Raw genomic sequence first — 25,389 nt, 5'->3', positions numbered from 1 at the left:
AGATATGTAGTTACGAAACAATGCGAACCAATGAAAATAGGATAACAAAAGCCATTACCATTGAGTTTAACTTAACTCTGAAATTGCTAAGCAGAAATAAAACCGACAGTGTTTTATTTTTGATTTTACATCGTCACCGGTAAAGCAACGTTTGCTTTACGCTTTTTAAAATATTACGTAATTTGGTCATTTTCGTTTAAAAAGACTTGCAGTTTTTAAATCTTGAGAATGAATTGCTTTAACTTTAATGTAATAAATGTAATTAAGAAACAGCCGTCTTAGATTTTTTATATCTATTTTTGGAACCTCTTGCATTTACCCTGCCTTGAGTACACAGAGTGCATCTTTACAAAATATATATTATTTTCATTATGTTATTTGCATTCTCAACTTTACTCTTTTTCAATGTAATTTATTCATTCTTCTTCCATTCTTCACGAATTCTTTCATTCATTCCTCTAACATTTCCCAATCCTTTCATTCATCGCCTCTTGTAGTCGTCCCTCCGGAATATTCCACATTTTATTCTGTTTTGCTCTGTTTTTATTTCTTTCCTATTTTCATGCATTTATATATTATTCATACATACATTTTTCTTTTTAAGTATTTATTATGACTAGTCATATACAATTTTGTTTTTTTCTTCTACTAGTTTTTACATTTAATGGTCTCTCCTATGACACTTCTGTAGTACTCTAGAAAGTTCCCGCGACTCTCCTTGTTGTCTATAAGTGATGCGATATTCCTTCCTTCGAACCCGTACTGTTACCGAAATAGATAATCGTTTCTTAGCGCGCAAACTCGTCTTTGTTTAGCGTAAGCTCTACTCAGACCAGGACGTGTTTGGAACCTTCGCAGTTTTAAGTTATCATAGAAGAGATAAATTTCAGCAGCGATTTGGGTTCTTCTAGAATCAAATTTGTAATGTCCACTAGTACTTACTATATGTGATTCTATGTGGATATCAATATGAATTTATGAATAAATAAATAGACTTATTAAGAAGCACAGCGCAGGATGTCTGCCTACAAGATGGACAGACGAACTTGATAAGTTTGTTAAAGGAACGTATGAAGGCCACTTTCAATTTGTCCTTTGGGATACCTATAGAGGGTGTTCAACAGCAGACGAAATAATGATGACTTACCAGAAGTCAATGTTCTTCTTCTTCTTCTTTTCAGCTGATTGAAGTCCACTGCAAGACATAGGCCTCCAAATATCGCTACTATGACCAATCACCTAGTGTGTGGTGGTCTACCGGCTCCTGGTCGCCATTCGAAGATCTTTCAGCCCCAACGACCATCGGTTGCACGAGCGATGATGAATCTTAATAAATATTAAATATTTCGAACTTCTCATATTAATGTGAAGCAATCGTTTGTTAATACAAAATCTATATATTATCGATACAGAACCCTACTCAGGTACATTAGTAGTACATATCTTTATTAATGGGTAACATTAAAATGGAATACTAATACGTTCTTCGACACCAACGATACAATCTCCATCAACTTATCATGATGGGAAAGGTCGCTGGTAAAAGGAAGGTTGGTAGGAGAGAGAAGTCGTGGCTTCGTAACATTAGAGAGTGGACCGGAATCGCCAGTGCTGCTGAGCTATTACACAGAACCAAAAAATAAAGAAGAGAGCAGGAAGCTGATAGCCAACCTCCACTAGTTGGAGAGGCACTTCAAGAAGAAGAAGAATTAAAATGGAATTTAATTATTTTAAATCAATAAATATATAATGGGTATAAAAATACTGGTTGATTGGAATAAGCTATAAATACTTGAATGGTATGAATCTATAGCTCAGTAAATGTCGATTAATGTGATATGCTACACACTACCGAAAACCGGAAGTTATTGGCCTGTTGCGTTTTAATTAAAAAATCAATGCAACATATTTCAGTCAGATCGTTTTATGCATAATGAATAGAATAACACGTAAAACCTTAAAAGCTTTTACTGATAAATAAGCTATACATTCATCGGAGCTAACTTTTACATCCATTTCAATGAACTTGTAAAAAGGCATTCACTTCGCAAAAAAACGTCATAAAGAAATCAAGAAGAAAGTACTAAAAAAAATAGTCCTGATAAAAGAACAGCTTTGTCGCAGTGTTTTGTTAACGCTAGGAATATGCTGAGTCAAGTCTTATATCTACTTATTTAATTATAACATCGGTACCTGCAATTGGTATAAGATTAATAATTATACTGTTGATGAAATATATAATATGTATAAAGAAGAATACAGCGATGGATCTAGGCGTATTTATATCAATAAAGGAATGGTTTAACGTGGGATGTTGCGCATCCCGTTCATCACAGTTGTGCCCCTCTCATTGAGTCGTCAGCGACGCCTGCTTCGGACATCGCTATAAGCGCCTGGCTAATTTATATCCTCATTGTCTTCTCTGACAAACACTCCGTGTGTTTGCACTAGTGGCTCACTCGTACGACTTTACTGTGATTTCAAAAGTCAGTATACGTCCATTGCTATTGTTATTTTAACGCTGTGAAGAAACTTTTCTTTTGAATAAAAGCCGAATTTTGACAATTTTTTTAAATTTAATTAAAAAGGAGCAACTGTTGAATTTCTAGCCGGCTCTTCTCAACAGATAAGCATTCTTATGTTAAGTTAGTCGACTATCAAAAGGTGTGTCTATTGACTATTCAAATGTTGATGCAAACTAGAATTTGATCAACGACATAAATTATGAAGTAATTTTTAACAAAATGTATATTAATGTGCATATTTACATACAAGAAATGTCTTTTTTATAGAACAAATATTTAAAAAATAACCTTAAGTGACATCCAGAAAAGTTAGTTTTTTTTTTTAAATTAGCTATAGGCAAAGCATTTGACCTCTGTCTCGCCTGATGTTAAGCTATGACGAGGTCTACGATAGTGCGTGCTTACTTAGTTAGTGAACGTTTCTTATCATTTCCCATAAAAAGCGATATAAATTGATAGTAACTAAAGTTTAATTGAATAAAAATTTTTATATTTAAAAACAAGCTGTATTAACTATTTCATAACTGTTAACCGTACATATGACATTTTAGACATTTTTTTAATTGTATTTTAATACTAGGTTTGCCATGGAAGTCATTTGACTGCTTTTTTTAATTTTAGATAAAACAAATATGCATTCACTCAATTACTCAATTGTTATTGTAAGTATTTACTGATAATTGTTTAATATTCAATTATATTTGACAATTACATTTACATAATACTTTCACCGGGCAGTAAATTTGACCGTTGAATGTATGTGCACTTGTTACGAAAAAGCTTTAAAACTATTACATCTATTTCCAATTATCCCGTGTAAAATAATCATAGTTGAATATGTTACATTTTTATATATGAACGCGACATGTCAATAACTTCTGGTAGCACAAAGCCTGTAAGGCATAGAAAACAATTATTACTTGTAATATGTAGTAATGTGAATTTTAAAAAAAGTATTGTGTATCATAAATTCATTATTTATTATTTCTGAAACTATTAATTTTGGTGTACTATATATTAATTTACAGGAAATGAGCTATACATTCATACCTTTAAAGCTTTTACATAAAACAATATATACAGTATATATATATTAATATATATATATATACACATGTATATGTATATTGTTATATATGTATCGCCACAGTAGCTTGACGTACCCACGCGAATTTAGTTTATTTAAGTTATGAGATTTAATTATATGATTTATTGTTTTATGTTCTCCAGAATAAAGAATTACATTGGAAATGTAATACTAGCTGCACTCCGTCTATGATGAAAGATAACGTTGATTAAAAAAATTATTGCGCATTTTGAGAATTGGTACTTTTAATTTAATTCTTTAATTTATTATTTTCATTTATAAAGAGCAACTGTTGAGTTTCTAACCGGCTCTTATCAGCAGATCAACATTACGAACCGGTGGTAGCTTACTACTTACAATTTTATAATAATTGACGATTTAAAAGTCCATGTAAGTGCCATCTTGCATAACGATATTATGAATTTTACATTATAAAAATAATATCAAGTTTCGCTAATCTATCTAAGGTTAATAAAACCAGATGTCGTTATTGTTAGTAAAATACTTAATTTGATAGAATAAAGTAAAGATATAAACGTTTTATTTTTAAGGGGAAACAATGATTTTCAAGATCAAAAGTTTTAATGTCAAACGCAGTCTTACGTTGCCCGCATCTAAGTTTAACTAGTGGGAGATATTGCCACGCCGCGTCTACCGCCTACCGCCACTTGAAAACCTTTTGGCCCTAACCACCGTCAGCTGCATGAACGATGTACAAGCCTATGGCATATCGCCTTACAGTAAATATAATGTTAATTTTTGCAACGTTTATTTGTTTAAATTAAAGTTCTATTATCCAAATTTGTAAATCATTATAAAACGTTAGCTTTTATTGCACGCTGTTGCCGTTTCTTAGCATTAAACGTAAACCAAAACTTTCTGCGACCTGAAGAATTGAGTTTTTCTTTTCAACACATCTTAATCATAAATAAAATTTGATTAAAATAAGACACAACAACAAATAAATCTTTACCTGAAATTTAATTTCAATAATTTTAAAAATTAAATACAAATCACATGCATACGGTAAAATTTGAACTATAAATTCATCTTAAAGAGAAGCCGTGCGTTAGCTTATCGAAATAAACGGGCAGAGCTGAGAAATTCTTGCGCTTCGTGTTCTTCTTTTTATTATCTGGGAGGAAGTTCCAGATTATCAAATCCTCTTCTGAAGTGGCCGTCGCTGTAAACGAACAACTATTATATTACGAATACACATAAATAAAAAAGTTTGGTCTCTGTTTATCACAAAAAAAGCACAAAAATATTCTTTTACAAGTTATTTTTCTATAGATATAACTCTTTGTTCATTGTATTCAGTTGGATTATTATCTTGATTTATAGATAGATATCAAATTATACTATGTTAGAAGATTCTAGCATTGAACAAAGTCTGTGGAACAGGGAAACATTAAAAAGGAGATCAAAAATCATCTTTAGCACTTATAAGTTCATAGACTTGTAATTTGTTATATGATTATAAAAAATAACCCAAAATGCTTAATATATTACGAGGTTAAATGATTCTATGTTAATTAACAATACAAGAAAAATGTGTGTATTATAAAAATATTTGTGTGGTATAGATGCTGATAAATATATAAATGTCAAAAAAACATTTTTGAAAAATGCTGCCATTTACAATTTACTTAGGTTTAGGTAGTAGAAATACTAAGGCTACACTTATAGACAGAGGGTTTCCTCACTTCGACATGGACAATTACATTTCTGAACTGGTTACTGAACATAGATATAAACGCTTCATGGGGGTAAATGTATAACTCATTTGTTGGTAATTGGTGTAACATAACTCCTGAAGATGCCCCGTGGAGGGGTGAAACATGTGTTGAGTGATTTAACGGTGGCAGTTGTGTAGTTCGCATTGTTTACCGCATGCGCATTTGTCAGCGGGCTGGCGGGCGGTGCACTTTGTTGCACGACTACCACTGCATGTGCGGAAGTGGCTAAATATTGGTCCGTTTCTTACTTAGGATAGACTTCCGCCAATTAACGCCTGATTCCATTAAATTATTAATTAATGTACGGACAACCCAAAAATAAATGTTTTTAGAAATAATAAATAACATCGTAAGAATAACTGTTCGAAAATACGGATACCTATAGTTAAAATTAGTTACTATGTATTATACTATATTTCGCTGTAGACTTGTACCGTCACAAGTAATGTAACACATTTCAAAGCGATCATATTGTACAGGGTGTGATAATTTGTCAGCAAATTAATTATGAATAAAAATTCGAATTATTTCAAACTTTGAACCTTTTACTACCTATTTACAATTACTCTCCATTCCCAGGGTAAGAGAAACAGAACTAAGGCCAGTAAGATAAGTGTGCAGTGTTATCCGTATATATTAAGTTTGTTTATGAATAATAAATGTAATTGTTAAATAAATATTTATAGTTACCAAGCATTGTCCCGTCCGAGCTGAAGATCATGTGCCTGATACGGTCAAAGAGATGACGTTCTTCACCCCATTCATCTACAGCCGTGTCCGGGTCGCTCATCACCACAAGACGGGTTTTGCATCCTGGATCTATCACAAATTTATAACTTAATTTATTAAGTCACGCTGCGTACGAAGTTTCTAAGAAATCAAACACTGGATACAAGATGGCGTTTGAAAAGTTGCAAATTAGAACGACGCTAATAGATGGCGTTGGCAGTAGTTCCATCGCGCGTTTGGTTCAAGTTACGTTTGGTTTTATTGACGATTTAGGGAAAAGAAAAACTAAGAAAGTTCCGACATGTAAATGAATGACTTACATAGTACGAGAATAAAATAGAAAAATGTTCATAAATGAATAATATGATATTGAAATATGTAGGCTAACAAGGTTTGGAATTTGGAATATTGTAAATCAAAATTGTTGGACATACAGTTACGCCACAGAGCGATAAATATTGCACATCGACCTTTGAAAAGAGACAATTGGCTAATTTCGGCTTCGTAGAGCGTTATCTCTATCGCACGAAATAAAAACAGTCTGGTATCTATTAGGAGCTAACCAAAACATTGTCTGCTTTGCAATAATCGACAATGATCGGCAATGTCTTTATGACTTTCTGCTAAGAGTCGACAAAAAGTGATCTCGTCTTGGACTGTCACTCGATATGCAGTGACTATTAAAATTCGAGGGTTCTTTAGAGTTTCCAACCATGGTTTATCTACCGTTAATATCGTTATACAACCGTATTATAAGTGTGCCGTAAAATGAAAAGAGGTATTACCAGGATTCCATAAGCTGACTATCAGTTCTCCAGACTTGTGATTGAACAGCATTGAGTCGATGTAATAAGTGTTTAATCCTAGGCGATAGTCTTGATACTTGGCGGCGGGCACTTCCCACAGAACTATACGCGAGTAAACGTCCGTGGAATTACCGCCCATGGCCAAAAGGGCACTACGCCAAGGATGCCATGCGAGTGTCTGAAACGGGAGAAGTATATTTTAAGATCAGTCATTAAATAAACAGGAGCTCTGAAACATCCGTTTAGTGTTCTGATACGAAATTTCAATTTGTAATTAGACAGTTTTTTTTGTAAATGTTATTCGAATACGCTCTTTTTCAGCCGTACCAAAGCATTCCACAATCATATTGATGGTGGAAGGTTAAGAGGTGTTGTTTAAATTAGCCCTCAATTCCTTTTATTTATTTATATTCATCACATTTAAGTTTTTAGGATTAATAAACGATGAATAAAGTTTTGTCGAACTTTTATACCAGAACAAAATAAAAATGAGGTCAGAGGAACGAAAGTAACCAATGAAACACAGCGGGTTGGCAAGATGAAGTCCCAATGGGTTGGAGACCACAGACAAGCGCAGCGTAAAACGTTTATCCACAGGTGGGCACTCATCCTTGTTTAGGTCAGAAGACACTGCATGAAGGCTGCTTCCTGATGGTCTTATTGGAAATCTATGAAGGAAGCCTATGTCTAGCAAGGTACGTCCTAGGATTATAAAGATAATGGTGATAATATTAATTTTCCACTCCCAATGATTTGCAGTCAAGAGGTATGCACCGAAGAACCCAATTTGTTATAAATTTAAATTAAATTGACTTCCCCTGGAATGATATCCTTCAATTTAAAATAAATTAGCGTCGGTTCCAAATGCGTTTGTATTTATAACGCAGTGTCCTAGTAGTAAGTAAACTTAGTTTGGTTATTTCTTTATGGTTACTTATATAAATGTTCTTAATAGTGTTATTCAGAACAATATTGTTTTAAAATAGGAGTATTTTAGTTGGTTTGTTTGATGCACTTTTTAAGTTCATACCACCATAATTCTGATGCATTAAGAGAGTTTTTATTGTAAGCTTACATAGACGTCAACAAACAACTAATTAATTTAATCATCAACATTATTTAGGTCGTTCACTGTTGGACATAGGATTTCTCCATAGATTTCCAATAAGACCGGTTGGAAGCGTTTTAAATGCAGCGTCTTCCTTTACCAAGTTCGTCTGTCCATCTTCCTGGTGACGGTAGTTTCATGGTCTCCACTTCAGAACTTTTGTTTTTTTTGCCCTCATTTTTGGGGACTTCCTGTTCACCCCCCTTACATGTAAGATAGGGACTTTGTTTACAAGGGTATATGATTTTTTAATTTTATTTTCTTTCTCACACTTTACATTCTTTGCATTTTGTTCAGACTTCCTCTTACACCTCTCTTCTGCATTTCTAAGACATCGTAGATTTGTTTTTACTATCAAAGACTTAGTTATTGGTTTACAATATATGTCCATATCTTGTTTTAGTAGACACAGATATTATTTACAAATTTTACTTCAGTTTTTAATTACGAATCACAATATTTAGGTCTTACCCGATCCCCCAGAACCTTTAGGTATCTTATTTGTATAAACTAGTAAATGCTACATATCTGTATATATGCACTTGAGCGATTGTGATTTTACAATAGGAATAAAAATAAAAAATAGTTTAACATGCGGTAATGTAACAAAATGTATGATTACTTTAACGGTCCAGTATTTGGAGGAGAGAGCTGTGTAGACCGCGAGCTCTGGCCAGGTGAGTATGTACACGGTGTCCGAGTTAACCGAAGCCACGCTGATGTATCGGGAGTCGGGTGATATTTTTAAAGACATTATAGTAGAACCTGCAGTCCTACGTGCTGTACTGATTATCTCGTTTGATTTAGTTCGAGATACAAGTATACCGTTGGAGCAACCTCTGAAAACCAAAGTCGTGCTTTAACTAAAGCTTTCACTGAAGCTTAAATTATTAACAAATTTAAATATCTTCTCTCCTTTTTCAGCAGGCAGACGTCCACTGCAAGGCGTTGGCCTACCCCAGAAATATCTTTTGGGGGATTTACCATTGGCTTTGCGATCACTGTATGGTATTATGGTACACCGAAAAAGTTGCTGCCTATCCTCTTGAAACTTGTGAGCATTAGAAATGCACAAAGTCTCAATTACATGAAATTGCACTGCAGGAATCGAACTAACAACCCATGATTCCAAGTCTCAGTCAACTACTGCTGTGCTACCAATGTAATATTCATAGTGATGGTTATAGATGTAAGTTTTAAAAGGTTGAATATATAGCCCATTTGTCAGCATATAACTTTAAACATTTTATACCATATCCAAACAAGGATATAAATTCATTATCCAGATTTATTTTTTATTAAAAAATGCAACAGGCCAATAAATTCTGTCAGTAGAGTGTAACAGATAAGGATAGTAAATATTAATTAGTTTTATATACATAGTAAACAGAATTTTGAAAACTCTTTTTCTTAATAAGTCATCATTAAGTTATGTATAATATTTTAAACCAATGATTTTTCGACAGATTGTACCATACATTATTTGACAGCACACATTTTCCTAATTATATATTTAAGGTATGAACGTGAAGCTAGAGACAACAAACAAAACGTTGCCGTATTTATTATAATATGCGTTGTCATACATTATAATTTATTATTTTTTTATATATTTCTCTTAGATAAAATTTAATTTTTTATAATTAATATATGTATAATCACCGTTTAATTAATCCAGCGTTTTGACAATTAATTTTATTTACTAAAACGATAAGTTCCAATCTATGATTAAAAGATCAATTGCAAATGAATATTGTGTTATACCAAGCTGATTTAAAATTCAAATTTTCTTTACTTCAATAGCCATTTACACGCACTTTTGAAAGGTTAATTAATTTTTAACTCGGAATCGTGTTCTGCTGAGAAGAGCCGGTCAAAAAGTAAACAGTTTTTAAATTTAAAATTGTTTAAAGTATACATTATAATGTGAATCATGTAAAACAAACAAAGTTACATACATTTCCATCAACTAAAATCTCTGAAAGGTAACAATATGATATATTCAATAACGTACTTTTAAATTCAGATTTAACACTAAGAAAAGTAAGGGCATAGAGATGATAAATATCTATATATATCTATAAGTACATGTATATACTTAAAAAGTATATGATATATATACTTACGTGATGTAAGAACATCCCGTTGGACTCCATTCAACAGCGGTGATAGAGCAAGTTGGGTAGCTTCCGAAGTAGATACAAGCGCAATCTGCGCTGTCTACGAGTTTTCTCAGTGAAATGTCGTGAATCTCAACTGAAAATTTTTTGGTCCCAAACTAAAATGAAAAATGAAATAATTAACTTGTAGGAAATTATTAAACAATTGTTTTATTTATTGTAATTTAATGTATACTATCGTAATTCATTTTTATGAATAATTCTTTTGTGCTTTCTTTTATTTACAAAGACAAAAAAAGTTGTTAATAACTATTTATTATCTGTGGAGGCAGCCCATAACCTTTGAACCCTCGAACCCGTAGAATATGCAGATACAATAAGTTTTGTTTAAGTTTTATTTCTTTCAAAGCTTCTCTTTGATCACGCAATTTTTTTTGGTAAAATAATTAAAATAATTTTTTAATTAATAATAAACACACTTACGGCCATTAATTTTCCTTCGGGGTGGAACTTACAACAAAATATATCGGAGTTTGTTTCACCTTGATTGATGTGGGCCTGTGTTTGCCAGCTCCATTTGTGGTAGTTACGTCCAAGGGCTGCAATCAGTATGTTGTCGCAGTTCCAATCCAGCAGTTCCGGAACTAAAAGAATAAAAATACTAAAAATGTATGATTTATCCGATACGAAATGGCTGTAATCATAAAAAAATAAATAAATACTGTAATCATAAAAATCAAAGTAAAATCTAGCAGAGAGTTGAAGAACTTGGACTTGGTCACAAGAAACAAAATCTTTTCGTGATAAATATGTAAACATATTGTGGCAGGCATTTTTACTTGTACGCGTTTCACCACTAACTCGTGTGATGAAAAGCGAAGATACAGCCGAAGATGAAGCATGCAGATTCAGAGATCTATAATGTGCAGAACATATTGCCATTGTTGGCTTCAGCCACCACCAGTTCTTCACCAACACACACGGACCAACATATGCAGCGTGCAAGCCGCTTCCAACCGATCTTAAATCTAGAGAAGGCCTATGTCCAGAAGTAGATGTCATACTATTGAAATGTTAAATTGCGAAGAATAAAAAAATGCGAGCTATGAAACTTGTGAATTTTTTTAAAATAAGATCCTTATAAAAAATATTGAATTAATATTGATGATCGCTGCTGTTTTTTTTCTGTCAGACATAATTCAGTGAGATTCGCTTGATAAGGATTGGATATAGTGCACGAAACAGAGATATTACTTTCTATACCGCACGTCTAATAATGTATTCGATAAAAAAAATTATGTTATAATTACTCTGTTCATCACCACGTAACGGTATAGATCAACATATATATTAAATGTACTCCCAAAAATAATATAAGAGGGACCGGCAAGTAATGCTTTTTTAAGTTAAATTCAAACGACTACAGTAATAACAAGTTTTTATTGCTAATCAACAATATATTCATCTTCGTTATCGGCAACCGTTTTCTATGTAATATACAAATTTTCAATGCCGGAGCAGAAAAATCAAATAAGGTTTTGGTAAAATAGGTCGACAGAAACGAAATTACTTTTCGGTGCCTCTAATATTATGAGAAACCGTTTATAACAAATATTTTTTTTTTAATTTACGCAGATAAAATACAACTGACGTTTCTATGCTATGAATCGAAAAAGCCAAACATACTCTTTTGGATTTTTCTTTATATGACACACGAGAATGTTACGACGTAAATTCTTTGACATTACATATACATAAATTTAGAAGATGGACCAGGATTTAAAATGAAGGTTTTAGAATGGAAACCTCAGATCGAGCGCATAGGACGTCCTCTTGCGAGGTGGGCAGTCTACGACAGATGATTTTGGCAAAGTCGTTCGAAGAAGCTAGTACTCGTACTAAATCAAACATCTCCGTGGTTTTGGCTAACACGGACACCGTGTATATACCTGGCCAGAGCTCGCGATCTACACAGCTCTCCCCTCCAAATTTTAGATTGTTCAAGTAATCTTACATTTTATTAGGCCACCGCTTGTTAATAATTTTCATATTTATTCCTATTGTAAGATCACATTCGCCTAAGATATGTACCGTTTACTATTCTTAACGAATTAAGACGCCTAAAGCATATTATGTATTCTGAATTATTTATATATTAAAATAATTAACCTAATATATAATATTGACTGTGATACATAAATAAAAACTGAAATAAAATTTCTAATTAATATCGGTGTTTAACAAAATTAACATATTAAAAACAGGATATAGATGCTTATGTAAGTCAGTAACTAACTCAGTGACAGCAAAGTAATGTGATAGAGTTAAAACAACAAGTTAAGATGCTTAAAGGTTCAGAAGTGTAGACCATGGGCATAGTGACACCTTGAGAATGGATAGACGACCTTATTAAAGGTGTTGGAACTCTTCTAACCGGTCCTATTGGAATATACAGGGAAGGCATATGTCCAGTAGTAGACGTCTTCGGCAGAAATTATGAGAGTTAATTTTATTGCAACAATAAATCTGAAAGTAAATGTGTACACGTATGTACTTATTTACAATTCGCACTAACACCTGACGATATTTAATAAGCTGTAAGATAATTTTGCAGCTATTAGCGTGTTCGAACAAAAACTTGTCTGTTAATGATAAGAAATACAGGTGCGTCGAATGGTAATTACGAAGTTAGCACTTAAGTGGGCGCTTTATTCCCTAATCTCTAATGATCGATAAATTTTTAATATATATTATTTAACTTTTGTCTACCATTACCACGGACATATGTTATCGAGTCTTGTATTAGTTATGCCATGTCAATTCTTATTAGTCAATGTCATTTGTAATGTTTTTACGAAATTCATTATGAATATTTAAACATTTTGTTTTGAACAACTGTCAACCAATATAACATCTCTCTGTTTAAATATAAGATATGATCAACTTAATTTATGCCATATGGTTAACTTTCGTCATCTCTAAATCGTGCAGATAGAAAAAAAGACGCAAAAAGATAAGATTTAGGATAAAACCAGTCAAATTAAGAAATTGGAAAAGAAAAATGTTACAGATAACTCACAGTCGGCATCACTATATCCGGGAAGATCTAAGATACTGTCAGCCAATGACAGGTACTTCCGGCTCCGCGGCATGCATGGCCAGTTGGTCACCAGAGGCTCATGTTGCGGAGAATGGTCATGATATAGGCCGTCTTGTGGATACTTCAGCGGTGTAAATTCAAACGCTTCGTCTATACATTTCAAGAACTTCTTCTGCTGCAAGTACTTCGAATACTGAAAATGATTAAAATTACTTATTTGAGAGGCTTTACTTTTTTTAGTTTATTCGCCTTACAGAGATAATATGGCGCCCATTCAACCGAACTTTTTTGAGCAAATGTAATAGTCAGATGATTGTAGCTAATGTTAACATTTGAGAAATATTTTATTCCAATATAATATTATTGTATTCGGCGATAAATATTGCACATCGACCTTTGGAAAGAGACAATCGGTTAATTTCGGCTTCGTAGAGCATTATCTCTGTCCCACACTACCTATGTGACGATTTGTCAGACGTGATGAAATCGATGTGTCATATATATTTATCGCCGGGCATTGTACTGTAACGTAAGTATAAAATTTTGGCTAAAGTTTACTAAGGATTGATTGTTCATGTCAATTTATTAATTATTATTTACAACTGTTTAATATAGTTTTTTTGTTTTATTCATTCATTTATTAATGTCGTTTATTAATATTTTGATATCAGCAAGCAGCAAGGTTGCTGGATACGCTTATGCAGGCCAACATATTTGAATACATACTATGTTATACGAAATTAATGTAAACTCATATTAAGCTTCGCTATAAGCGCGCTTATATAAAATAAATTAATAATTTGTCAATCTAAAACGCATTTATGTCCTGTTACTTTACAATTACATTTTCATTTTTTTTATCATGATCCTCTCGGTTGACGTAAAATGTCACCACAATTTCTGTTGCCGAGTGGTAAGTTTTACAGGTAGTAAGTTTCATAGTAACCAATTGAAAAAAAAACCGACTCGTATAGTAAAAAGGACCAAATAATCCACAGTTAGAAGAGAACAGAACACGTCCTTACTGAGAAAATGACTATGTGTAGACGCATTCTTAGAAAATATTAACTCAATCGCTTATTTATTTTACTTCTCGCATACATCATAGTCGTTAAAAGAAAACAAGCCATAAATACTTCTTCAAAACGAGATTTCCTCTAGACAGTAATTGTATGAATTTGACTAAGGAAAAATAGAACGAGCGGTAAATAAATGTTTGAAATTATTGGAAATGGATTAATACACATATAAATACTTAAAATACTAAGTACGTATATGTTAAAAAGTACACGTTTCTTGTATTTTATATCCTTTATTGTTTGAATGAATTCGGACATCAATTAAAAAAAAATATCCTAAACTCATTCCATTGTAATATTGAGATTATTGTTTTCAATAATATAAAATAAAAGTAGATTCTTATTGTGATTGACTTATTCTGATTTGTGATGTAGTACTAAAACTTGCATTCGTTTCTATAATTATAATTAAAAAGTACATAAGGACAACCGTATGAAATAATCTTTTTTGAAAAGAGTTACCTTTGGACAGATCCACCTTCTAACGTGTATCTTTATTTATCTATCCATTTATACAAGATGATTGGTTATAGATGTAAAAGCAAAGGGACGAATGTACAGTTCATTAGCTGTCAATGAATGTATAGCACACAATATCAAATGTATAGCACAGAATTGAATGGTTTCAGAGATAATAAAATAGTGAGAGACGTAATTATAATTTAGTAAGAAATAACGTTTTCAAAATTCGAATACATGTCAAAATTAATTATTGGTTTTCGTCTTTGTAATGATAGAAATGATTTGTCACTTTTCATATAATAAATTAATGTAACATATTTCAGACTTATCAATTTGTACAGGGTGATTTTATATTAGCGTATAAGATATTTTTTTGCTGAAAAATGAGTTATACATTCATTACTTTCGCCGAGTAGAGATCAGGTAAGAATGAATTTTAATAATTTTAATAAAATATGACCGGCAAAGGAGATCAAAGGGACTTTAATTCAAAGAAATTCACATTTTGGAACTATAGCAATTTTAAATATAAAACTTATGCAGGACATATTTTTTGTAATGTTAAAAATTATAAATAATTGTTTACATGAAATAACACACTAAAAAACTGCATGCAGCGCAGTGCACATAAACCTAGTAAATTAATTCACATTTTAAATCAGATCACATTACCCAGATTTCCATATTGCAGTTTTCTTTAAGTAAATCCAGTGCTTTGCGCCTGCGCATATTGTCTATGTTCTCCTGGGGTAACACAAATCTATCTACTCTTTGACGCTGTGTGTTGAGCTGAAAGAAAGTAAATATGAGTTTTATTAAAAAATAGTCCTTTGGTATTATTTACTCTTTAATTTGTTTACATGATAAATGTGCATGTAAGTATACAATAATTTTTTCCGATCATTATCACCGGAGCGTATATTACACTGCGTTCATCTTTGAAACTTATATGTTATTGCAATGGTGATAAGTTATTTTGCTTCGCTTTGTCATTAACAAATTTAATCGTAACCAGAAGAAAAGAGAAACCAGAGGGAAAATAAAGTGACTACAAAATAAAGTCAAAGTCAAACTAGCTTATAAGGTCGTTACAATTATTTATAATCATCTACTTAGAATTAATCCACATTGTTATTACTTATATATAAATTTTTATATATATGTATTTATATATATATATATATATATATTTATAACCTTTAATATAGAGTATATTATTTATTTATGTTCTGTAGCTCATTGAGCTACAGAAAAGGGCTATGCTCAGGATTTATCTACGAGATTGAATTAGAAATAAAGAGGTCCGTAGGAGTAACCAGTGGACATGCTTTAAAGAGCTTCTGAAGTGGAGACTGACCCGGCAAGCGTAGTGTCTTCATATAAAAGTCTATGGGGTAGTTAGTTCATCTGAAGTCTACCTACGGCTTTAATGATGACGATGTATTCGTTTATTTATTAGTTTTTAAGTCAACGGTCTAAGCATTTCAATAATTACAAACGCATATCTTTTTCATTAAAATTGTAAGAAAGCACAGTCTCGTGGATTGCAAACTATTTAAATTACATTTTTATATTGATTTAAGGTTGTATGAAATATATCCCTGGTAGAAATATTTTCATTATAGAATTCGCAAATATGGGAAATAAAATTGTTTTGATATTTGCAGTCTTAATACAAGGACAACTCTTATGCCATTTTAACTTTGTTAAAATATTAAAAACGGTGAGTGGGTACGACTAAAAAGAAGTCAAAAATAAAATCGCCGGAGATTTTGTTTTTGACATTTCAGTGTTTGTTTTCGTAGATAAATAAACAAGCCATCGCTTTAATAGTGCTATTTCTCCTGGCGATGGCAAACGTGTTGCTGTTCATAATTTTGGATTTCAAAATCCTATGCCACCATCTACTGTCGAGTATGAAACGATCTGCCAGCTTCTTTAGTTCCCTAGAATTATAACTCAGGTCTCTTGAGGTTCACAGTGAACAGGTACCTACCGAATCTCCGTGCTTCACCATCGACCATATTGTTGCTTTCCATGAGGAGATTTGGTAGCGAAATGGTGACAAGAAAGCGTTGAAAAAACTTTTTTGTACACACAAAAAGCGGACATAAAGCCTTGAGATTTCATTCCTTATCTCTCATTTGGGGAAAATTAAGTTATTATAAATAGTGTATTACGCTTGGACATTAAAGTACAGCTACAAGGTAGATATGTCCTTGTTATCTTGGAAAAGCGGCTGCTTTTAAATAGTCTTATTAAAATTTTTAGGTAGGCCTATGTCCAGATGTGGACATCTTACAAATAGAACTATCAGGACGGTGATGATTTCATATTTTAACACTTTTATATACTTAACTCTTTTAATTGTTTATTTTAAAAAACAGTACCCAATATTGATCGATACAGTTGTCTACATAATATTTATATTTGTTATGTATGAATTTTACTAAGATATAATGTTCAATAAATTTTACACAAATATACTAAATAATTAGTACATTTTATTAATACTTGAATTTTAATCAATTTAAGTAAAATAGTAAAAAAATCGTCAGTTTTTGATAAAAATTTTTTAAACATTCTATTCAATCAAATGAACTAAATCAATAAACGAATTTATTATTAAATAAACACAAACTTATGCGTAAATAAATCACTGTCAATATGAAATAATGACTAAATAAAATGGCTAATAAATAACGATCGTAAATATATAAGGCGTAATAAATTTCTCTAATTACTCGAATGAATAATTTCTGTTGTAATACTTTACAATATACAGGACTTACCGATTTTCTTTTTAAAGCATATCTATCCATGTTTAATATATTCACTCACTTCACATTGAGTTTGTTCCACTGACGTTTTATCAATACTCTTTGTTAGAAATTGACTAGTAAAGACCCCCAAATTTTATTATGAATTTTTAATTTTATCTACCTTCACTTTATATCACATTAAGTATATGTTAAGTAAAATATAATGTCAATATATCATGTATGTCAGTCGATGCTAACAGCAAGATATAGGCCTCATCAAAATATGCAACAACAAGCAACGTAACTTGACATGAACTTGACTATGTGTTCGTTGAACTAAGTGGTAGATAGATGCGGTGTGGGTAGGCACACTGCATCTATTGGCTTGTACTCACCACTAGAGAATCTTTCGACCCTCAGCTGTCAGTTGTACAAGCGATATGCCCCACCTATTGCCACTTCACTGGAGCAATGTTTCGACCTCCGTCAGTGACTTTTTCCTGATACATATCAGTGTTAAAAACGTACAATATTTTGATAGATTATTAGAACGAAGCCGCCGTCGTCAAAACAAAATAATAAAGGAAAGAGATTTAGAGAAATTATTGAATTATTTTAGGGGTAAGACGTTCACAATATAGGGCTTAGATGACGAAAATAAAATAGTCAGTGAAAAATTTATTATATATATATTGTCCTGCGTACCTAAGACAGGTGTTGTACGAGAGATCCCTAATGGCAGGAGCCGTCTACCAAAAAAAGGAGACTATAGACCATACCCATAGATTACCAATAAGACCGTTTGGAGGCGGCCAGCATCTAAAGTCTACCAACCTTGACAAGGTCTAAGTAAGAAAAGGACCAATATTTAGCCACTTCTGCACATGCAGTAGTAGCGCATTTATCAGCGGGTTGGCGGGCGGTGCACTTTGTTGCACGACTACTGCTGCATGTGCGGAAGTGGCTAAATATTAGTCTTTTTCATACTTAAGATGGACTTCTGCAAGTTAACGCCTGATTCCATTAATTACTTGACAAGGTCTGTCTAAAATACAAGGTGTATTAGTAAATTATTTGTAAATCGAAAGATTACATTTTCCATAAATGAATGATCTCAAACAAAACTAAAACGACAATATTGCCGCTTCATATTACTGTGCAGGTGCTCACAAGTAAAAGACTATTCCGGTTTTATTTCGGATAAAAGTATACAATAAATCTAACAGTAATAGTCCTTAGCAAAGTTATAAGATGTGGTGATAAATGTTTAATAATAGCGCTATGCTTTGATATTCTTCTAATTGATTTAGAAAAACACACAAGAAGATGCTTTAGAGGTATAAATACGCGTTTTAACAATTATAAATTATTTTATTATAAAATGGTTTACATAGTTCCCTAACATTAATTAGCTGACAATCAATAAGTGTTCTATAAAAAATTTTAATGACGAATTTTATCTTTTATCTTAATACTTTTTTTTACATTAAAAGTCCACTCACAAGGTGATCAGGTGACCTTTTAAAAGCCGTCGGAAGATGATTGAAGCAGACGTCCATTTGGTTTTAAGGGAAATCTATGGAACGTACGTAACATTGTGCAATGTACCGAACATTCCATAGATTGACTGGATGTCCTACGCTAGAAATTATGATAATGACTTAATATATAAAATTTTAGTACAACATTATAGCTTAAAATGATGATAAAAAACTAATTAAAACGCCATGTGTTAATTGTCTTGCATGTAATTCATTGCACATTTAAATTTATATGTACAAACGGAACCATAAATAAACGTTTCTTTTTGTAATTTTAATTACCGTATATACCGTAATAGACATTTAATAGCACCCTTTAATTTTCTGAGCACACAAACGTAATGATTCAACCGCTGAAGCTATTATGTTAGCGGTTCGTTGATACTCATTAAGTAACAAACGAAGTTGATAAAAAATGGTTTTATTTGCACTTTATAGCGTAAATAGGTAGATATTTAATATTGTTTTAAGCAAAAGAATATTTTTCTTACAATGAATAATTGTATTTTACAATTATCTTTATTATTTCTAACTTTATTGCATTTTTGAATCGACAAATATTACGGGGACAAGAAAGTAATGTCGCTTACTAAAGTTAAATTCACACAACTACATTTTTAACAAGTTTTTATTTCTAATCAACAAAATATTCACCTTCGTTATCAACAACATTTTGCTGTCTAGTATACAAATTTTCAATGCCGGAGCGGTAAAAATCAAACGACTTTTCTGTAAAATATGTCGACAGAAACGACATTACTTTCTGGTCCCCCAAATACTTTTAAAATTATAACAAGGTCATTACACTGTCCGTGATTAAACTATCACCGGTTCGGAATACTGATCTCCTGAAAAGAGCAGGCTAGAGACTGAATAGTTGCTCTTTTTAAATGAATTTTCACAATATTTAATGTATATTCGTTTATCATAATATCATCCTCGCAAATAAATAATTTCAACACATTTCGATCAACTAAAAATTCTTTAATGTTGTAATAACATTTATTTAATACTTTAGTTTTAATTCTTTATTTAAATGTGCAATTGGAATAAAGCCCTCTGCATCCATTTCTGGCGACCCTAACAAGGGCATTTATTAATTATGTTGGAGAACGCGTCACTTCATTACCTTAAGGCTTTATTAGCAATGTGTTTTGTGCGCTATCATATTTTGCTACGTCTATTTTAATTCGCCTTTTCGCTTTCCTATATCGACTTGTTTCGATCGTCTACAGAAACATAAAAGTAAATTCAAAATATCTTTATTCAAATAGTTAATTACAGGTAATTACAATTATTTTCACAATATAAATACTATGTTACAATCGCCTCGGAATATGGATCTGTCGAGAAGAGTTGTCCAGAAATTCAACAGTTGCTCTTTTTAAATGAAATTTAACAATTTTCGATGTTTACATGTTTATATATCAACCATGTAAATGAGTTAACGAACCAAATTTAACGCATTTCGATGAACCAAATACTCTTGAAAGCTATAACAAGATTAATTTGATAAGATAGTTTAAATTTTCTTATTCAAAATAAAAAACGGCCAAAATATATCAAGGAACTTTATTATACATACATAAACGTATACATTATTTACATATACGTACCCTCAGCGCTAGAAAGGATGCAATTAAACAATTTTAGATATAATATAATATTAACCATATAAATGAATCAATATACTATAATAATATTTATTTGATTATAATATAGTTATATTTTAGATTTAAAATAAGAAAAGGGAAGGTCAAAGATACCATGTGGAACTTTATTATATATACGTGCATTTAGACCCGTGAATGATCTGTCAATTTCTTGAAAGCACAATTTAAGTGTTACGAGATACGAGTTAAACATGAGTTTTATTTCACAAGTGTAGTATTAAACAATAGTAATGTTAACAATATAAAGTAATCGTTGTTTTTTGTTGAGGATAATTAGTCAATGCCTGGCATTCACAGCACCTTTGAGAACCTTTGTTTCTGGTTGTAACCCTAGTGACATCAGAATGCGAGCTCATGGATTGTTCCGATGCAGCGGAATTAAAATCCTTTATTTACACAATAATTTAAATAATAAATATTACTCGAGCAATCCAATATAATTAATACATACTGTGTATTAATTATATTGGATTGCCACTGATCACAAACAGGTTTCCAGAGGATGTGCAGTAGCGTCCTCTGCATAAATACCACCTTGAGATCGCCAGGTTGCTTACAAAGCGTGGCTATTAGGGTAATCCCCAATAGATATTTTTGAGGGAGACCTATGTCGTACAGTGGACATGTATAGGCTAAAACAAACGAATGAAATATGATCGACTTGGCTTATTATAAAATTTTATTTTAGAGTACCCTTACGCCTTCTTCGGCGGCTTCACCCTATGTTGCTAGTCCATCATTGTCGTACCAATTTTGGATATTGATCATAATGCCTTATTTTCTTTTAATTAGAAACATTTGGATCATATTGTTAAATAAATAACTCTTTAAATAAGCATTATAAATAGATGATTAGATGTAAAATAGTATTTACTCATAAAATTTTTAAATTATTAATGGTATTTTTTAAAATTTTTGTTGTTTTGTATTTATCTTGTTGTGTTGTCTGTCACCAAATTTATAATTATTCGGTGGTTTAATGTGATTTATATTTGTATGTAATGATTGTAAATTTTATTGATGATCCAAAATATAAATAAAAATGCTTGCTAAGCATTTAGTGTGCGAGGACTTCAATATAAAAACAAATGATGTTCGCAATGACCACTTGTGTACGTAATGAGAAGAATTTGATAGAAAGTAGAATCAGGCTGTGGTCCCCTATAAAGGTATTCTTCAACTTCAACTTCAACTATGAGAGAAATGCGACTTCTTTTGAAAAAAGCAGGCAACAACTACAACGAATTTTGTGGGCAATATTCTCATATATATTTAATACATTTGCCAAGTTTATTATATCACTTTAAAATTATTTAATTTGTTTTACGATATATAAACAGATTGTTGTTTAGATTTAATTGAATTAAAATTTAGTAAAAAAAATTTAAGTAATTTTATAAAAAGGAAATGGCGATGTGTTATAAAATATGTTAAAAAACATACTCGAATGTAAGAGTGCGTAATTTATTTCAGCTTTTATGTTAATGTGAAAAGAAAATGGACAGGAGGAAGAAAAACAGAAGATCAAGGAAACAACTCCCAATGTCCTTTCGTTTCGAAAATAAACAATGATCACACGACATATGCTGACAATTTCATCTCAGTACCGTTTTATTAAGGACATAAATTAAATTTACATAAAGACGTGATAAATGAAACACAGAGATTTCACTTTTTGTTAAGATCGAGTACGCTTGCGTAAATTCTTCCATAATAGTAAGTTTAAATGGCGTTTCTACGTTGAAGTCATACTTGTTTTTGTGTTAAACCTGTTTCCAATATTACTAATCACTTCGCATCATGAAGTTCACCTTAGATAGCTTCTTAGATTGTTATCTGAACGGTACTCAAGCTGTCCTTACAGAGCCATCGTTAGGCGGCAGTTACATGCGTAAAAAAACTAGATTCTAAAAGGATTACGATTCAACAGAGAATATATTAAAGACTTGTTACAATAAATCTATGTGCATGTATATATTAAAAAGTTTTAGCGCAATCTTATATGATAAATTTAGTATGAAATAGCCTTGCATTTGCGTGCTACAAACTCAATAATAGCATATTTATTAATGCTAATATCATTATCGCTTCATCCATGGAACTTCCACGGCTAGATATAGGCCTCCGCCATACTTTCGGACTGGTGGGAAGCGGCTTCCATCTAGCGTCTTTCAACAATCTTAACAACATCGCCTGTTGCCTTGTAAGCTGTTGATGCACGTGCCCTGCCGGTTTTTGGTCTCCAGTCCGAAACTTTAAGGCCCCGTCTGCCATCAGCTATGTAGCCTACCGACTGCAACTTATCCTAATATTAGGTGAACGTGAAAGTAATGTCGCTTTCTTAAGTTAAATACACACAACTACATTATTAATAAGTTTTTATTTCTAATCAACAATATATTTACCTTCGTTATTAACAACCTTTTGCCATCTAGTATACAACGTCTTCCAAGTATGTAATGAGCTACCAAATGACAATCAATTTATTATATACGTAGAAACGACATTACTTTCCGGTCCCCCTAATAATATGTTGGGGACTATATTATAAGCAATTGTTGATTTTCTTTATGAAAATTTATAACAGTTTTTTATAATTTTTTTTAATTATGATATTATTCCATTTAGAGATCTGTATGGCGGATGTAACATCAATTCATCAAATTTTGCCGAATGGCCAATGATGTGTGCAGCATCCTGATAGAAAATAAAACGTTTACGATTGTTTATGGTCGCTTTTTCCATGACTGCTGCATTAATTTGACTAGTTGGCGATATTAATCCTCATATAAAATGATTTAGTTCTTTAATAGCCGCTCAAAAAACACAGATCTTTCCAATATCACTAAATGTTCTTTCAGTTTTATTTGCCTTTCAAGTGACTTGTGACCATACAATAAGCGTGAACCACGATAATATTCGATTGAAATTTTTGTACAGAATCAACTTTCCATTGATGATTTTAAAATGATCGAATTCATTGTGTTTATGCAATAAGCCGCAATAGTTGATGTAGTTTATGAAATGGACTGTTATCTAATCGTGCGGAACTCTTATTCGGCTTCTTAGCTCGACACGTTTTAAATGTTGAATAGCCGTTTGTGAAACATTAAACTTTTTTGCATCTCCCGTGTATTAGCGAGACCAGCTGTTTCTATTAAGGTTTTGATTTTATCCTCAATAAGTTCAACTGATCGAACTGAACGTTGGTTCTATTGAGAAAACTTTCCAGAACGGATTTTTTTAAAAATAATTTCGGCATTTTCTTTATAACCACAGTGTAACTTTTTGGCGGCTTTGCTTTCAAATAATAAATTAAAACAGCGAAATTGTTAATTTTTGCATTTAATGTAAATATTAAGACTTACCTTATAAGGCCCTAAAAATATTAATGAACTTGTAAAACTTGGCAGGGATAGTAAGTAATATATAAAGTGATTAGTTATAAGTATAAAGGATTTTAAATACTACTGTATAATAAATATATATTAATATATATATTATATATATAAATAAATAAATATATATTAATACTAATAGTACTGCTCATTTCCAGCGAAAAGCTTTAAAAGTTTTGCACTTATTTCCAATCATCATAAAGTGACCACTTTGAAATATATTACATTAATCAAATTTTTCCATGACTAGCCATATGTGACATGCCTCTGGCAGTATAAGATTTGCAGGAGCAAATAGAAGGCACTATTTAATTTTAATATGAAGTGATTGGAATTTTGACAACGCATTATTACAATATTATCACAACGTTATTTTTTATTTCTGATACTATTGATTTGGAAATTGGGTTTACCATACATACATCAATTAACAGCATGTATTATGCATTAAGAAAGAAATTCACCCTCTTAAATTTTGTACATCAATAACTAATCGCTCTGAAAGACAGAAAGAGATCACACGCAAGATCATAATATTCACATATATCATAAAAAATCGAGTAAGAGATGTCTATTAAGCCGAAATCAGCAATTAGTAATATGTTGTTAATCTAGTAATTATTAAAAAGAATATAATAACATTTCTTTTTTAGTACTATGTTTATTTTTTTTACAATTATAATATTGTTGTAATGTACTATGTTAAAATAGTATTATATTATATCATATTAGAAAACTATATAATATAATACGTAAGAAAAGGACCAATATTTAGCCACTTCCGCACAGCAGTGGTAGTCATGCAACAAATGCACCGCCCGCCAGCCCGCTGATAAATGCGTATGCGGCAAACAATGCGAATCACACAACCGCCACCGCCAAATTACTCAACACGTGTTTCACCCCTCCACGGGACATCTTCAGGAGTTATGTTACACCGATTAGTGCCAAACACAGAGTCTGTTGACTATGTGCGGAAGTGGCTAAATATTGGTCCTTTTCTTACTTAGGATGGACTTCCGCAAGGTAACGCCTGATTTCATTAAACATTAAATAATATAATACATTATAAACGTAATGCCTTACAGGTATTCTCTACCGGTCAATACAATTACTACCTAAGTGTAGACATAATACTTATCCTATCGTGTACATCATTACACTGTAGATTGTTTTATGACTAGACTCTCACTGCTGCCCAAATGGCATTTGCAGATTCTGCTACTATTATTTATCACTACTTTATCGAATTGGGAATAT

At 31.8% G+C, this 25,389-nt stretch overlaps 1 protein-coding gene across 1 annotated transcript; it reads right to left on the bottom strand.

Moving 5' to 3' along the window:
- Window positions 1-4,649: 4,649 nt before the first annotated feature.
- On the bottom strand, window positions 4,650-17,709 carry LOC137932385 (protein cortex-like). The gene is made up of 9 exons (XM_068775990.1): window positions 17,548-17,709; window positions 15,428-15,544; window positions 13,194-13,407; window positions 10,598-10,758; window positions 10,121-10,272; window positions 8,617-8,833; window positions 6,866-7,064; window positions 6,042-6,170; window positions 4,650-4,795 (listed from the first exon to the last, which is right to left on the bottom strand). Exons 1-9 carry the CDS (start codon window positions 17,575-17,577, stop codon window positions 4,659-4,661), a joined length of 1,356 nt encoding a protein of 451 aa, XP_068632091.1. The 5' UTR covers window positions 17,578-17,709; the 3' UTR covers window positions 4,650-4,658.
- Window positions 17,710-25,389: the final 7,680 nt, after the last annotated feature.

Source organism: Battus philenor, unplaced genomic scaffold, assembly GCF_028537555.1.
Source record: "Battus philenor isolate CCGP_79_NKW_IND1 unplaced genomic scaffold, ilBatPhil1.0.hap1 SCAF_9, whole genome shotgun sequence".
NCBI lineage: Eukaryota > Metazoa > Arthropoda > Insecta > Lepidoptera > Papilionidae > Battus > Battus philenor.
Note: the sequence above shows the minus strand (reverse complement) of the source record. Positions and strands in the feature narration are given on the sequence as shown.